Below are 18,195 nucleotides of genomic sequence, written 5' to 3' on the forward strand. Positions count from 1 at the left end.
CTTAATTATAGTTAAGCTAATAGTAGCCGCCCATTTGAGATATTTTCTCAAATGTTAAGGCGCCCATTTAACTCCCAAAAATTGGGTGGTAGTCATTCATATGGAAGGTTAAGCCATTGCATGCCATTTTTACTACTAAGGGATGTCAACAGATTGAATTCAAATAAATTGTATGTGTTTTGTGATACTTGATGATCATATATTCTTATATTCTGATTCAAATATAAACAAAGAAAGTCCATTCAAATCCAAATTTTAAAATTAAAAAGTTTGAATCTGATCTGATTTGAATCTAACTTTTAAATTCATAACTAAACTCAAACCACATTATAATACGTTAAGAACCGAATTTCAAAATCTATAGATATTAGACATAGAAAAAATTAACTGGCAATCTTAATTACTATTATTATTATTCAATCATGTATTTATGAAAAACTAAATCCAAATCAAAGCCAATCCATTATCATGCCTTAATTCGATCCAATTTCTTAATTGGTGGTAAGCGTTTTTTGTTGTATATGTTCGACTTCATTAGAGGAGTTCCGACAGATGTATGATCTCAATCCAATCCATTGATATCCTTGTTAATAATAATAGCAACAGCAAAACCAACAATAATAATCCTCATCATTCTTTATCCTCATCTGACCATGCTTAGCACATCCTTCACTAATGAAAAAAAATCATGGAAAGAAGGATCAGTCTCCATAACTTGCTTGCCTAACCTTTTAGTAATTTGTGGATTCTTAATCCCTCTTTTGGCCTTTCTAAGCACATAATTAGGATCTAACAAAGGGGGAAATAGAGATTATGGGGCAAGTGCTTAGCACTTGTCCCGTGTTTGGAGATTTTTCTTTCCCTTCAAGAAACGACTGGAATTATGATTGATTTCCCATCATTGCCTAGCCTCAGTACTGAAGCGTAGGGGCCACAGAAGTTTTTGGAGGAATCTCCACTTTTAAGAGATCTCCTTGTCAGTACTGATGTTCAGCGTCAACTAGATGCCCCCCCTTGGATTTTCCTCTTGGCAATATTCAAAACCAGACTCAAAGTTTGGCTACCATAAAAGATGCACCTACCAATTTGATATTATTTCATTTCTAATATGTAGTAAATATTTTGTTAGTTAGTTAACCCGGGTAACCATTAACTCGAGGTTAAATGCCTCAAGTGCCCCCAGGTTAAACTCGTAATGCAATCACATCATGTTTCTTCGGCAAGAACATGGTGTTTTGCGTCAATACATCTTGAAATCTATTTTAAATCCATAAACATCTTCATAGACCGATAATCCACTAAAGGTCATTTGCATGGTTAATATGTGATGTTAGGGGGGAGCGAGTGGGGAAGGCACATGTATGTGTTCAGTTTTCTATGCAGACTAACACAACTATTACTTATTTATCTGTTAATATCATGTAGTCATTACATATTCGCTCAAGGAACGTAAGATAGTAGTTGGTTAGGCTGAAAAGCCGATGAAAGTTCAATTATCAATTCAATTCTCGTGGACACTTTCCCTTTAAACTAAACATATAGTGAGGTGTGCAATACTGTAATTGATTGTACCATACTCCCTTCCCTATGTCTTGAAGCAACGCCAAAACTAGAATAATGAGAAAGAGTGAGTACAGTCTTTTACACCACTTGGTTACCCATTGAATGGCTGGCCCCTTCGCTAGAAATTTCTACCAGGGGGTGCAATATCCAAAATGATATAATAATAGGTTCCTGTCTTATCCTTGAAAAAAGCAATGGTGGTATTCAGAGTTCCATGTTGGCATGTTTGAAAATGAATTAAAAATTTAGTTATTTTCTCTTTTCTTGTTAATTTAAAGAAAATTCAGGAGGAGGCTTGTTAGTTCATGGTTTTAGTGTCTTTGAAGTTTGAACTCTGAACAGGAACATTGCTATATCTTATTACGTGACTGTAATTGGAAAAGGACTTCTGATGAAGGTAACTTAGATGTATAGCCATTTGGTATGTCTCTTTTTGTTATATAATATGGAACTGGATTCTTGAAAGATTGGTGCAATAGACAGAGTAGGGATTGATGGGCGGTCCGTTTTCGTTTTAAATTTCTAAAGTTAAATTATAAACAGTGGCGTCACTCAGATATACGAAAAGCAACCAAAGTATGGGAAAAAAGTGGGGGCTTTCAACAATGTCTAATGGAACCTCAACATTTTCTTCGATAATCAAATAACAAAACTCAATCCTAAGCTTACAGAACCATTTGTAAAACCTCGCGTGTCGTCTCCGGCCGGGGGGCTGCACCCAGATCTCTAGATAGAAATTGAATCGTGATTGCTCCTGTGACAAGACAGCCTGCCCTGCTGCTCCTACCCTCCATAGGTTGTCGAGCCGCTGAGCCTTTGCCTCGCCGGAAGAAACGTAAAACGAGAAGAATGAAACCCAAGGGAACCTGAATCCAGTTCACAATCTTCAATAGAAATTGCGGGAGAGAAATCTAGATGATCTCTCTATTCATTTGATGACTGATATTGCATCAAGCCTTTGTTCGCCACTATCTAATGTTTCATTTCCCATGAAAAATATGTCTCCATATATATTAGATTCATGGACTCTTGAAATTGAATCTTCTCCACTGTGCAGACAGTTATCTGTATTGGAAGCGTTAATCTGAAAGATTGAGCCATAAAATTAATAAATTTCCCAGTTGAAGTGTGATGGAGGCAAAGTTTCTAGGTTTCGTAGATGAACAGTGAGATGCCCAGACATTTAATAGGTAGATTCCGTTCTGCTGTTCTACCATGGCTGCAACATTACTTGCTAATTGTACTTCTTCGTACAGTACTGTTCGACCGAAGGAAAGAACCCCTTCAGCACAAAAGTAAGGAAGTAAAAGGGATGGTCCAATTACGAAGTTAATCCTGAGAGTCACTGATTTTTACTGTTACTAAAGAGAGTCACTGATTTTTACTGTTACTAAATAACTAATTAAGTTCTGCAAGTGCCATTCTCGAACAAGGTAACAAAATAGAAAGTCTTCATTTTTAAACCCCGAGAGCTCCCAATATAGTTTTCCACGGTTCCGTTATCAAGTATAGTGAAGCATATGAAAGAAACAGGTGGCCTGACATGTGATATCATACTGAAGAAAAGCATGTTCTAGGCATAAAACAAAGGACTGACGTGATGGTAGAGATGATGTCTCCAAGAAACCATTTTCCAACTATCTGTAGTTAGCTGGAGCCTGCACATGAGAATCCGGGACTCAACAACAGATGGAAAGACAAGGCAGGCTCCCTATGTCAATCCCAATAAACTCGAGAAATAGTTTGATTCCTCACTTATGAGTATAATGAAGGATGTAGAAGAGACACACTACCAGACACTGGGTTGAGGGGAAGCAGTAGACAAATTGAGAACTTTGGTGTCAATACTTTCAAAATGTCTGTTCTATCTACGGAACGCACGTTTGAATCTCCATCAATATTGCCAAACAAGGTTAGGAAGAAATTATGTCTCCTTACCCTGATCGAGGGGGGGGATCCTCGCTTTGCCCCCTGCCCTGATCTGAAAATTTTCTTCCTCAACTGCATTGATGGGAATATTGAAGCACAGAGAAGAATTACACGCTTGAAGGTGCATGGTGCATTGCACTCGGCATGGTCAGATCCCAATGGAGAGAATTTTGTCAGGAAGAGACACTCTACTCTACCATATGCATTAGATAAACTATTCTCGGACCAACTCTGTTGACAAGGGCAAGTAAACAGTTTCATGTCCTACCTAGCAAAAGGCCTTACACTATAGATCTATTGAGGAATAGACATAATTGGTACAAAGACATAATTAAACTGAGAAACTTCCCCTTCATTTTCATCAAAGTTTGATAGTCCAACATCGCAGATAAACTATGCCCAGAAGCCCATCGGCCTCGAACCCTTGTTCAAGTTCCTCTCCTTCTCTGGTTGTATATTCATATGGAAAACAGCCTATTAATTATCCATACAAGTGAGCAGTCGGCAAGGAAGTGCGGGAAACTGATCATTCTCCTCTTGATAGTTGGTCCTAAGACTGTTCAGCAACCTTTCGTCTTGTTCATCTCTCACTGGCTACGGGCCCATCTTCTAAGGATTGCAACAACTCTACTGTGATCATACCATAAGTGAGTGGGCTCTAAAAATATATATGATTGGCCTTCATTCTGCACTCAGCGACCGAGCTAGTGACCCACAACCCCATAACAGTTCAACCTTGCACGCTTGCACTAAAGGAAGAACTATGTTGGCATCAGCACTGAACCCTGGTCATGGAGGATTTCTGTATCTACAGTAGTTCCTCTAAAGGCATGCAAGTTCAAATGAGCACGTCAACCCCATTCCCTCAGTATTTAATCTGTTGTGGTTAGTTAAGCGTAAATTAGAGCATTTGCACAACCTATTGTTTGAAAGGCATTATGAGTTTAGATTTTGAACTCGTTAACTGCAATTAGATAAACACTTGAATATGTATGTATGTCTCTTACAACATGAACAGCCACAGTCGTCTCATCATGGCCATCTCTCTCAAGACGCAATTGTGACATCTTTAAGGAGGTGAAAAACCTGGATTAGATATTGGCAAGGCCCAGTTTCTACATTTACATATGTTCTGAAGCTTGAAACTGAACGGAGTTTCAACTTTCAAAAGAGATACGTATGGCTGACTGAGGATAATGGTCCACCTGGAACGTGACCCAGGTCCGACCATATCTAAACAATGGAGTCTGATTTGCACGTGGGAGACAAAACTCAGGAGATCTTGGTGAGCCAGCCCGGCATTTCAGAGAGCTCAGACAGAGTTTCCGACACACCACTGCTTCAGACCAACGCCCATCTTCATGGCCTAGCCCTCACCCAGTCGATTCAATAGTCCAGCTGCAGCCTCCAAACATTGACATAAGGAAAATGAAGCCCATCCCATCGTCCGTAGCAAAGATTCTTTGCTTTTATGGTGGTGGGTCCCCAACACACACATACTGCACACAAGATATGGGTGCAGTCCCAAGTGGGTACAGAACAGAGTCCAGGATCATCTGTAGGCCCTTGTCCCCAAGGGACAACAATTGCCCTAAATCCTTGTGATTGTCCTTTTATTCAGACCTTAAAAAATCACAATTCATTTGGTTTTAATGCATTAAAAGGTAACCACATGGATGGCATGCAAATATTTCATGTAATAATTTACAGCATATCTGAAAATCAGATGGCCAGAAACACCATCATGACGAACATCATGATACCATTGAGTGTCAACATCTTTTAGGCTCATTTTCTGTCATGACTCATGACCATAGACTTGAAACCATGTGTTCTGTTCATGCTTCCAGATCTTTATGGAAATACTCTAGAAATGGAAAATACCTTGTTGCTTTTCTGCAACTGTATATGAAACTGATCTTTCTTGATACAGAAAATGAGAAAATGAGCTTTAATGTGATTAGCTAGCTCTCTCTCTCTCTCTCTCTCTCTCTCTCTCTCTCTCTCTCTCTCTCTCTCTGTGTGTGTGTGTGTGTATGCAATGTGTGAGTATGTGTGTGCTACACATACACATACACACAAACAATGAATTTTTCCTCATATATATCCAGTAAACCCTTGCTTCTATTACGTTAATGTTCATTGTTACTGTTGACGCTTGTTCCCACTATTTTGTTCAAAAACTTGTTCACAATGACATATATGTGGCACTAAAAGTCTGGATGAACTCAACCTTTTATGAACTATGGAGATGCTCGTTACACGTAGCTCAGGCTGAAGTTGAACAGTATCCATACACATTAATCAGATCTTCCAGAATCTTTCTCAACCTTCATGTCCCACCACTGAAACTTTGTCCCAGTCGTGGTTAGAATATTAATTTGTATATTAATTAGTGCTTCATGCAGATTGTTCTTTCCCGTTTTTCTTTCTATCTGGTTAGTCTTGCTTCATTAATGCAGTGAACTGTTTCCACGTTTATTGCTTTAAATGCATGCTTTAGCATGTGCACTTCAGCTGCACGGGTTTTGTATTTCTCCAACAATTGGACAACGCCATGCAATGAAAGTGATACTAATAAACCCAATCCCAGCAAAGCTACATCATTATAGCATTATGAAGAAATTCTTATATTGGTGATTAGAAGAAATAATTGAACAGCTAGCCACACCTTTCATATAGACCACAAACCATAGTATGCCTCACAGATGGGTTGCTTTCACCAATCCTATTGATGTAGACAAGCCATAGGACTTGAATGCCCTTGCTCTCTCCATTTATTGCACTTTTTAACTTTGAATTCTAATATTGAATGGCATCATCTGCGGGGTGAGTTGCAAATTGGAGGTTGGAGCTTGCCACCGCTTTGGAAGCAAAAGTGTAGGACAAGGACTTGCGTGGCCACTTCCTGGTTGCCCTTGATGGAGGATACTGATGCTTGCTCACAACAACATAGATACCACAAAAAATGTCTCCCTTCCCCAATTATTAATCTTGTTTGAATCAACTAGTTAAATTACCTGTTTGAGTTGATAGATTTGCAGGAATATATCCGTCGACCATTCAAAATTCCAAAAAACAACTAAAAGCTCTTCGGACCATTTTGATGGTAGATGGTTATCTTTATGAGCATTATCAAAGTTGCTTTTCTTGATTCCTACCAGTTACCTGGTATATATCCCAAGAGACCAATCAAGGTTTGAGTATGTCAAGTATAGAAGAAGAATATAATTTGACAGATGACTAGATGTGTCCCTGCTAACGTGAGGAGAATGCTAATGAAAAGCAGCTGGGTCCAACACTAATCTAGACCCTAATGCGGTGCTTCTGTACATTTTGAGGATCTGTTTGTTTTAGATTACCAATCACCAAATTTGGAAACCAAAGTGCTGAGGCTTATCTAAAAAAGAGAAACTATTATAGCCATATGAGAATCTTGTACATATTGGTTTAACCTGCTCTACCACTGGTCACCTCTCCAGCAACCTAAAATTCTGTGGTGATAGCTTCTTCCACTGTGCATGTTCTACCCCTTTGAGATCTTAAGGACAAAAACATTAGATTGAAAAGCTTGAACAGCTTCGAAATCAGCTTGTACTTGACCTAATTAAAGAGCACGCACCTGACCTTAGGAGATTTGTGGGGCAGGCCTGAATTTACTAGCACAGTTTACTGTAGTAGGCCACATTTGATTACCATGGACCCGAGATCCATACTGATCTCAGACAACCTCCCCACCCTACCCAATCCTCAAATATACTAAAATTTGTAGCATGGATCCGAGATCCGTGCTTGGGGATGAAGCTGAAGCCCACAGTTTGTTAAAGCTGTAAATTTAAGCTATCGCTGATTTCAGATCCCCTCAGACCTCAACCTTAAAGTACCCCAACTTCTCCTGGGACACACTGGGCTATAAAGTTCTCAAGATGGTTATGACATGTCCTAAGATGGGGTTTAGTTCATTTGGAATGTTTAAAACAAGCCAAACAAACTGAAGATGTCTGGTTTAAGCTTGGCTAGCAGATTGATCACTAAGTGCATGTGAGCAACCCCAAGCTGGGCCATGCAAAAATTCCATGTTGTTCTTTAAAGTTGAGAACAGTGGGGCTTTTAGCATTAAAATATTGTTGCATTCCATGCACCATAACGAAAGTATGCACTGAAACAGGACATGCCATTGCGAACATGCACCTACTGAGTTGGAAAGCACCACAATACAGAAATATAGATCTTTTTCGTTACTAAGAAAAAGAAAAGATGACGATGCCTGTCTTTAATGGAACATCTGAAACTAAAACCGAGATGTACCACATGCTCTCGAATCCAAGAGCTAAAGTGGTTGAATCACTTGAATCTGGCGACTTCAATTTTCGTTCAGCTCTATTGTGCTCAACAAGCTGCTCATAACTGCTTTTTCTTCAGCTGATTCAACTAATCTTGAACATGACATAACATTCTGCTCACCTAGCTAGGTAGGGTCTTCGACTTTTCAAGTTTAAGAAAGATCATGCTTTTAACATTCGAATGTGCATTGTTTGCTACAAGTTGGTATTAGTAAATGTCTATCTAAGCCCAGATCGCATATCAAAAAGGAAAATGTATAAACTGATCTGAACTGGGTCTATGAGCTGCTTGGCCTCTTGACTAGCAATATAATATTACGGTTGAGCAGGGAGTTTGGACATGATCCAGCCTACTTGTTCTTGGAACTTGTAGTGCAACTCTCACCCTGTTCATGACACTCCGGCTGCCCGTATCACGGGCTTACCCAAGCTTTTCTGATCAGGTACTTGGTGCACCAAAAGTAATAAGATTTCTACGGTCTGTCCACTTTCATATATTTTGGATTTGGGGAATGTCAGAGAGAACCGTCTGAAAAAAGATCCTGCTTTGGATCTTGCAAGATAACGCAAATCTCTCTTGGACCTTGACCCACTCTTCACGGAAATGTGGTTGGTCCTGCTCCTTACATTGTTTACTCGGTCAAAGAAAAGCCAATTTGAATTGTGAATTAGTTTTAGAAGGTACAATAATATTATGCTTTTGGGGGGTGAGCCAGAGGTTATAGCACTCACTAGAATCAAAAGCCTGTTACATGTGCGCTTACTTCTCTACATTATGTTATGCCCCCATGTTATTATTCAAAAGGCAAATGCTATGCCTCCTTCATGTTGTTACCTAATGGTTCTTTTCAAGAGAACGATACATTTCTAAATGAGCTTGGATTTGCTCCTCTGGTCGAGCTAGGAGCATATATTAAGGCAGGTCTTTAGTTTCATTTTTATGGGCGCTATGTTTCTGTGTTTTAAGGTGGTAGGGTGTGACATTCAAGTTGAAGGGTGTACCGTTGCTATTCGCTGACACCAATACAACTCAAGATCCGAAAAAAGAGAGAATAGGGAACGTCCGAGTCTTTTTCGTCATATTTCGTCGTATTGGATCAAATAACACGACTTTATGGTGGGATTTTAAAGCACCGATAACTTGAAAATTGAGATATTTACTGAAAATCACTTGTTTGTAAAACTATCGTTCTTTTGTCTTGATATTCACATCACAAAGCACGTGTCTTGGTGTTTCTATATCATTCGAAAGCATATTAAGTTTTATACTCGAGCAACATTTTAGAATCTCATCAGATTTACAGTGAGACTTTCGAGGAAATGAAAAAGAGAAAGGGATATTAAAGTAGTTGCAGGAAAACACAAGGGCGGTTTTGAGCACCTCTTCCTCCCCCATGACACCGAAATCCTTTCTCTACTGCCATGATCGAACCTCGACGGAGAAACCTATCGTTCCCTTCACTATCACGCCTCCGCCTTCTCCTCCACTGTTCCACACCCATATTCACGCGCATGCATGCACACATGCAAGCACGCAACCAGTCCCTCCCTCCTATTTAAGACCACCATCTCCCTCTCTCTCCCCTCCATCCACCATTACCAACACTACCGCTCTTTCTCTCAGTCTCTCTGCCTTGCTTCCGTCTGCTCTTCCTGTTTCCTCACTCTACGAGAGACTCTGTTCGAAGTAAAGCCGAAGAAGCGTTGACGTATCGGTGGTGGTAGTGGAAAATGGAGTCGAAAGAGGCGGAGCTGCTGAGGTGCGTGTGGGTGAACGGGCCCATCATAGTGGGGGCGGGTCCGTCGGGGCTGGCGACGGCGGCGTCGCTGGGGCAGCTGGGGGTGCCGTGCGTGGTGCTCGACCGCTCCGACCGCATCGCGTCGCTGTGGCACTACCGGACCTACGACCGGCTGAAGCTGCACCTGCCCAAGCAGTTCTGTCAGCTCCCCTTCCTCCCCTTCCCTCCCCACTTCCCCGACTACCCTTCCAAGCACCAGTTCCTCTCCTACGTCAACTCCTACGCCTCCCGCTTCAACATCCGCCCCAGGTTCAACCAGTCCGTCCAGTCCGCCCGCTTCGACCCCCTCTGCAGCCTCTGGCGTCTCCGAACCCTTGACCTCTCCTCCCCTGACTCCAAAAGCACCGTCGAGTACATCTCCCGCTGGCTTATCGTCGCCTCCGGCGAGAACGCCGAGCCCCTGCTCCCTGACATCCCCGGGCTGGAGCAGTTCGCCGGCCCCGTTCTTCATACCAGCGAGTACAAGTCGGGCGAGGACTTTCGTGGGCAGAGGGTCCTCGTCGTGGGCTGCGGCAATTCCGGCATGGAGGTCAGCTTGGACCTCTGCAACCAAGCCGCTGTCCCTTATATGGTCGTCAGGAATTCTGTACGTTTCCTCCTCCTCCTTCTTCATTGATTTTGTAGAATGCTGTTTGTGTTTTGAGTATGCAACCTCGAACACGTTCATGGGAGTTTTTAATACCTTTTAGTGATGGCAGGAGAGTTTTTCTGGTGGGCGGGTTCTCTTCATTAGAAAGTACTGAAAGTTTGAGGGTTCTCTTCATTATTGTTTTCTTCTTTCTGACGTTTTTGGGTGATTGCATATAGGTGCATGTTTTGCCACGAGAAATACTGGGGTTCTCAACGTTTGGTATATCGATGGCGCTTCTCAAATGGCTGCCGCTGAGAGTTGTTGATAAGTTCCTGCTATTATGCGCTCTTGCTACATTTGGGAGCACCAAGAAGCATGGGATTCCCAGACCCAAGATTGGTCCGCTTGAGCTCAAGAATGTCGCCGGGAAAACCCCAGTTTTGGATGTTGGTGCACTTGCTAAGATCAGAGAAGGGAAAATTAAGGTCAGTGGTTCATGGGCTTCTTTGCTTTTCCACTTTCTCCAAGACTTTCTTGTGCGTTATTGGGAGTCTTCAGGGTTTAGCAACTTGGAGCCACGTGAAGTGCTTGATGTTTTCTTCATCTGTGTCCTTTTGATGCTTACAGGTGATGCCTGGAGTGAAGGAGGTCACGTGCCATGGGGCTAAATTTGTGGACGGGCAGGAGGAGGAGTTTGATTCAGTAGTCTTGGCTACAGGGTACAAGAGCAACGTACCCTCCTGGCTCAAGGTAAGCTTCTGCGTGTATTGTGAAATTCCATTCGCTTCTGTCTCACAACAACCAGCATGTTACCTCTTTTCTTTCATATTAACTTTTGCCAGCTTTCCCCAAAGGGATAATATTCATAAACTTGGTACTCTTATACGGTATCCTTTTTTCTTTTTTCCTTTTTTTTAAATTATTGGTGCTTCTAAACCCTGACTGCTTTGGAAAAGAGAAGATTTGGGCTGCCCATTTGTTGAGGAAAATCCAAAGAGATGGGTTTTTTCTGTTTGTTGCATCCGCTATGTCTTTTTTCTCTTTATTGAAGGGAAAAGGCAATTGCAGAGATAGAGAGAGAGAGCCTGAGGTGTCTTACGTTTTATGTCCTTACATGGGAATGCTGCCTATATTTTTTTTTACTATTGGTTCTGCAGAAGGTTGGTCTTTTTTTTGTATCTCTAATATATGATGCAGAAACTTGAACCGTTTCTTGTTATGTTTGCTTTCGTTTCTTATATTTTATTCCATAAATGCGTTGTTTACCTGCTGCTCTGCCCTTTACAAAATAATGATAAATAAATAGTTCCTCCATTCTGCTGCCCAAAGAAATACATATTCTGTACCATATAATCCAAGAAAACGTACCGTTTCCATTGTTCATTCTGACTCTTACCTTTGTGTGACTTTATTAATTATTTCAATGCTTTCTGCAGGGCACAGATCATTTCTCAGAAGATGGGATGCCAAAAATGCCATTCCCCAATGGTTGGAAGGGAGAGCATGGCCTCTACAGCGTGGGGTTCACACGGCGTGGGATTTTGGGTGCGTGTGCGGATGCCTCAAGCATAGCACGCGACATAGCCCTTCAATGGAGGACTCCTGCAACCGAGCCCACCCGCTTCATTGTCTCCAAAGGATCACCATCACCACCACCACACAGTAGAAACTAAACCAATCCCTCCCCTTCTCCCCTCTCTCTGTCACAAACAGATGCTGTGTGTTGTTTTCCTTTTCTCAAGCTCCTTTTGGAGCGTTTCCGACAAGAAAAGCTTCGCCGCTAATGTGAAGATCTTGTGCTCACTGTAGATAATAGTCAATTTTGCATGGGATCTTTTGCCTTGTTTCTGTAATCCGTTCCTCTTTCTTGTGATTGTTCCCTGTATTTCTTTAATTTCTCTCAGAAAAGGGCCGGGCTTTTAATATACATGTATACACTTGTTATGATGATTGAGAAAAATACTGTGGAGGGGGTTTGGTGGCATAGTAACATCCCATCTTTGGACGGCTGACTGCTGCTGCCGCTGCTTTTTCTTTTACGCATCAAAAGGTGGTGGCAGGAAGAGCTCTAGGCACGAGACGCCATGCACTGGTCAAGCTCAGGGACGGGAAAAAGAGGCATTCATTGCTATTAATTCCCCCCACCACTGGCAGAATCAGAATCTGGCGTTATTCTGGGTCTCTTGGGGAGGAGCTGCAGAAATTCCCTTGGATTCTTTCCTCTGCCCTTTTTGTTGCTTTCTTGCTTCAACGTAACTTTTCTCCACGTTATCATGTTCAAACTTAAACGTCGACGGGGAGAGAGATGGAAGAAGCGTTCATCGTTTGCGTCCATTAATGACTCCCACTTCCACCTAGCAGTTAATGGGTCCAAATACAAAGAGGATAAGACTCAGTAGGTAAGCGAAGCAGCGAGAAAATTGACCACTCTTGGCTATTTCTTGTGATGTGCACAATCAGTGACACGCATGCTTTGGAGTGTTCAATCCCAACAGTGCCTTCGTGTTCCGAGGCAAATACGGGTAGATGTGCATTGTTAGTATGCAGTAAATATTTATTTAAATTTTAACTTACTCTTTTGTTTAAGGCCGACGCACATAGGTTTTTTACAATCCATATCTACAACGTTAATTGATCTGTATTCATGGACAAGGAAATGAGACTATCTCATCTGCTGCTGTCTGTTCTAGTGTTCTGCAATAAAGACTGTAAACGGGCACATCTACCATACCTTGTGTCATTTGGCTAGTGTAGCATCTCCTGCTACTCATTGATACTTTGTGTCATTTGGCTATTGTAGCATCTCACTGAGGTGTGTAGTACAGTGAGTAGTGTAATTAGTTGGACTAACAGGTTGGTGAAAGTCTGGTTTTTAATTTGATTTCTGTGGCTGTTATTTTTCTGAATTACAACTTTGAACCCGAAGCAGGAAAAAAAAAGAGGAAGGGGATTCGGCCACTTCAAGTATCCTCCACCTTCTTTTTACTTGTCTCTTGCCCATCAAAAGAAGTTCTCTTCACCCCTATCTGTCGACTCTTATGGCAACCATATGTCATTTATCTCGCTAGGTCCAGGGAATCTGAATATCTGATCGATAATGTATAAAGGACGTGAAACAAAATGCAACATAACATATATGCAACATGTCTATCCATAGCATGGCATGTGCGCAAGGGAGACGAGATCCTTCTGCAAGTCTGTTTTCATAAAGATGACGCCCAGTGCAAGTACTGCCGCTCATGAGTAGTATAATCAATGCACATAGCGGTGAAAGCTTATTGTAAACATGTTGATGGTAGGGATCCAGGACATCCCTCAGCGCAATTTGGCAGATTAAATAATATTCTCTTCTGTGCATCATGAATTACCACCATCATAATTTGTTCAACAAAAAATGAGTTTTTTAATCAGCCGTTCCATGAATTCTGCTGGTCATTATACATGGCAGAGACCGCTGCAATACTGAATTTAGAAAATATGAAACAAAGAAATCAAGTCACAAGCATTTTAATTGACATTAACAAAGATTAAATTATCATGCACTCAAATACATGGATCCAGATACAGGATAAAAGCATGGATTTCTCCGTTCGAATTCATAAGAAATTGTGTTTAGCTTCAAACCTATAACTATTGACAAAATGCTTGTCCGATTATCATGGTTTCTTACAGTATCTGATCATGCCCAATTAGCATCTAATTTGTCAACATTGCATTTACATGTTATATGACCATGTTCAGTTACTTCTTTTCTTTGCCTGCTGAAAATTAAAACTAATTACAGACTCGAAAAAGGTTTTCAGTACTTATAGGATTTGGTATTACACCACCTCTAAGATGTAGTAGTACTAGCAAACTCTCCCAAGTCGCCCTGCCATTCAGTAAATGGCTTTCTTGACATTTTTCTCCGATAAACTACTGTGATCACCACTTGTCAATTCTGCACGGATCCCACAAACTCATCTACATCTATTCACTTTAGGAGAACCCTATCTTCTTGATTAATGTTGAATCATTCAATTACTCTCCCATTATGAAATCTGCACAATTAAGATAGACAAATCTAAATAGACTTTCCACATGTACAATAAATTCCGGATATCTTTAGTGGTCTAAAACAAGGAATCTATACAGGTGGGCTTTTGGCTGACAGATAATTAACAATTAGGTGAAGTTTTTTTTCATAGAGGAGGGGGGAGACCGCAGTTGGCAAGTATGATACTTGTGTACTCTCATTGAGACTGATCACGAAAAAACTACTGATGTTGTGAGTATATTTAACATTCCAACCCCTTCACTTACAAATTAAGTGGACAGTGCACGTCCTTAGCACAACATATCTTGGTGTTTGTCGTATTATTAGTAGACCACTTTGACAAGTGCTTGGGATCTAACATTAAGTCGAAGAGTATTAATTAGATTGCTTTGCTTTGCAATGTGTTAAAGTTGTATCTTAAAGCACCTGTACTCAAGAGGACGATGCTTTTGTCTCAGAGGACATAGTATGTGAATAAAAAAGTTGTTTTTAAATTTAACAATCAAATGTTGAACATATATAATCACACCATATTTACTGAGAATGTAAGAATATGATGTTTTTTGTACTGCGTGTTCTCGGAACCTGTGCTGCTTTAAGAATATAACGTTCTTCTTAAGTGGAATTAATTATTAAATGATCCTTTAGGCGATCATCTAATATTATAGTCATCTAGGATATAAAAATCTCATCTAAACTTAAGAATCGAATTGGTTATCGCTTGTTAGACTATATCTTGTAACATTAATACGCAGGGGGTAGTCGTAATTAATGGCTGAGGAGCTTCACACGGCACCCCACGATGACTCTTTTGTGCGGATGTATCGAACTTTGATGGGTCCTGACCGGTCGCCAAAATCTAAAAGTAAATCTTGCAAGTTAACTTATGTATGGTTCGCACCGCCTACTTAATGCCCCTTGTACCCGGGACCCAGTACGGCGTTGCTTGTCGGTAGATCATAGGTAGAGAGTGCACGGTCTTCCAGGAATGGAGAAGGGGGAGAAGGTGACGAGTGAGTGGGCGTCATTCCTTGGCTTCTGTGTACAGAGAATCTGCCAAGAGAGAGGAGAGTGCATGGCAAGTCGAACTCAAGAAGAGAATGCAAAATGTTTCTCGTTTCTTCTGCTGTTGAAGTTCGTGTCTATCTCCAATGGCGATGACAGCAGAAACGTTACTCGCTTAATATATAGAATAAATGACGGGAGACAGCAGATGGTGATCGAAGCCTACGTCGGCCTTAATTTTTAGATGCAAATCTCGAGTGGTCGATATTATCGACGGAAAAAATACACTGGGTGTGGTTGTTTACATCCACCTACAAACCATGCAAGCGCCACCGACTAATCATAAATCCGAGCTGCAACAATTTGCCATCTGTCTCTCTCATTTTTTAGTGCAACTGCGTTTTCCTTTTCATCATGAACTTACTTTTCTTTTTCAATTTTTCAAGATTATTGGGAGGAGATATCAGATATGTAATACTACTTCTGGCGGAGACTGGAAGGTCCTTGAACAGTTCAATGCATGTTAAGTGGATCCTACACTGCTTAGAAATTGATTTTGTTCTTAGCTTAGTTTTTGAAATTAATGAGATGCCTTTTAAGCACATGCATGCTTGATTTATAGCGTTAGTGAGTAAGATACTTTAAAACCATTGGAAGATGATATGAAGTTATGTGTAGCTTCAATTTTGTCATAGGAGATTAAAGCATCATTTAATGCTGGGAGGCACAGGCTCCTGACCTTTATCCGTCAAAGATAATACTTACAGCAAAAAACCAAACAAGATCGGATGCACATCAATTTTGCCAGTAGCATACAAACAAGATGAAGACAATAAATTGTAAAGCTACTGCAAAAACCAAACAAACAGCAGCCGAAAAACACGTCGGTTTAGCCCCCGTCATCCCACCCATCAAGCTTGCCATATCTATGGAAAATCAAACCTGCCGTAAGGGTTGGAGGGACTTTCAAATGGACAGCTTCCGAAAATTCTTCTTTATTTCTTGCCATCTTTCTCTTCTACCAAGAATCCCCTAAGCCTTTCTTAGTGCTTTTGTTATGTTAATAAACTATTTTCTCTTCTTCTCCATCGGGGTTCCCCTGCAGCCAACTGTTCGACAGCATCATCTCAGTCGAGTCGAGTCTCTTCTTGTTTCATCCCCTCACAAATTTCTGTTGGGATTTCTCCCCATAACACATATACAAAACCAAACGTATATACCCTAAACAGGATCATGTTCATGCTAAATCATTGAAATAAACGAAACCTTAAACTGAAGCGGAAGCGTACCTGAATCCATCTGATCTGGTGCACGGGAAGATCGCAGCAGGGTCTTCCAAGGTACGTGCGGTGCGCGTGAGGTCTCTCTCAGATGGGGAAGAGAAAACCCTAGAAACCAAAAGCAACTGTTCGCACGACCCCAGGGACCACTACCATTATATAATGAGGACAATTACGGATTCAACCCATCAAAGAGTCCGTAATTGCGTACTGGTATCTATACATTTCAAAATTACCTCATACCATCTAAAATGACGTAATATCCCAAAATGCAATCACTTAAGCGGATATTTACGTTAAGACAGCCATAATGTCTGAAATTCCTCATAGACATATGCCGGCCCACCAAATGATCTTACAATCTCCCACTTGGGCCAAATATGTCTTAATACATTCAGACATTACATAAAACCTTAGGAGCTCATAATTGCTATCTTATAAACGTCATTTTCACCAATCTCGTCCATGACCATATCAACACAGAACCAAAGCGGCTTTCGCTATAATAAAATTAGCTAAACCTTCAACGATCACAAATGTTAACATAATCAATGACATAGATCTGATATGGATGTATAGCATGAGAATTACATGTAATGTGATTACAACATGTCTATTCTCAACTGGTCCAACTTTAAAACCTTATGGAGATCAAAACATAAACACAGAATGGAACCAAAGAACTTTAAACTTTATTCTGCAGAAAACTGAATATGTGTCCATACATTAGAGCAAACAAAATACAAACTCCCACTAAACCAGCACATCATCTAAGGATAACACCCTCATATGAACAACATGTTCATGAAAGACCTTAGGTGTTAAACCCTTAGTAAGCGAATCCGCAATCATAGAGTTTGTCCCAATGTGCTCTAAAGACACCTGACCATTCTGTATCCTCTCTTTAACATCCAAAAACTTTATGTCGATGTGCTTCGACTTTGACAAACTGCGACTGTTATTAGAGTACATAACTGCTGAATTATTGTTACACAATAACCTTAGTGGTATTTCTATACCATACATAATGCGCAGCCTCGTGACAAAATTCTGCAATCACAAAACCTGATTGAATGTCATTATCTTGGCACCCAGCAAAGTCAGAATCTGAATACCCAATGATCTCCAACTGGTCTGACTTCTTGTATGTGAGCATAAAATCTTTTGTTCTTTGTAAGTATCTCAATACTCTTTTGGCTGCTTTCCAATTATCCATACCTGGATTACTTAAGTATCTGCCTAACATTCCCACGATAAACGCAATATCCGGACAAGTACAAACCTGAGCATACATAAGGCTTCCCACAACAGACGAATAGGGAATCCTTTCCATTTCCTTAGATTCGATTTCACTTTTAGGGCACTGTTTGAGACTAAACTTGTCTCCTTTAGCAACTGGAGTATCTCCTGGTTTACAATCCTTCATGTCATATCGCTGAAGCACCTTATCCATGTAGGCCTTTTGTGATGATCCAAGAATACCCCGAGAACGATCTCGAAACATTTGGATCCCCAATACAAAAGATGCACAACCAAGATCCTTCATGTCAAACTTTGTTGACTAAAAATCTTAGTTTCATGCAATATGTCAACATCATTACTTGCCAACAATATATCATCGACATATAAAACCAGAAAGATAAATTTGCCCCCACTGAACTTTCAGTAT

At 40.7% G+C, this 18,195-nt stretch overlaps 1 protein-coding gene across 1 annotated transcript; it reads left to right on the forward strand.

Annotated features, from left to right (window-relative positions):
- Positions 1–191: 191 nt before the first annotated feature.
- Positions 192–12,059, forward strand: LOC116246091 (probable indole-3-pyruvate monooxygenase YUCCA1). The gene is made up of 5 exons (XM_050080938.1): positions 192–221; positions 9,873–10,220; positions 10,442–10,690; positions 10,833–10,955; positions 11,642–12,059. Exons 1-5 carry the CDS (start codon positions 192–194, stop codon positions 11,876–11,878), a joined length of 987 nt encoding a protein of 328 aa, XP_049936895.1. The 3' UTR covers positions 11,879–12,059.
- Positions 12,060–18,195: the final 6,136 nt, after the last annotated feature.

The sequence above is a fragment of the Nymphaea colorata genome, chromosome 1 (assembly GCF_008831285.2).
Source record: "Nymphaea colorata isolate Beijing-Zhang1983 chromosome 1, ASM883128v2, whole genome shotgun sequence".
Lineage (NCBI taxonomy): Eukaryota > Viridiplantae > Streptophyta > Magnoliopsida > Nymphaeales > Nymphaeaceae > Nymphaea > Nymphaea colorata.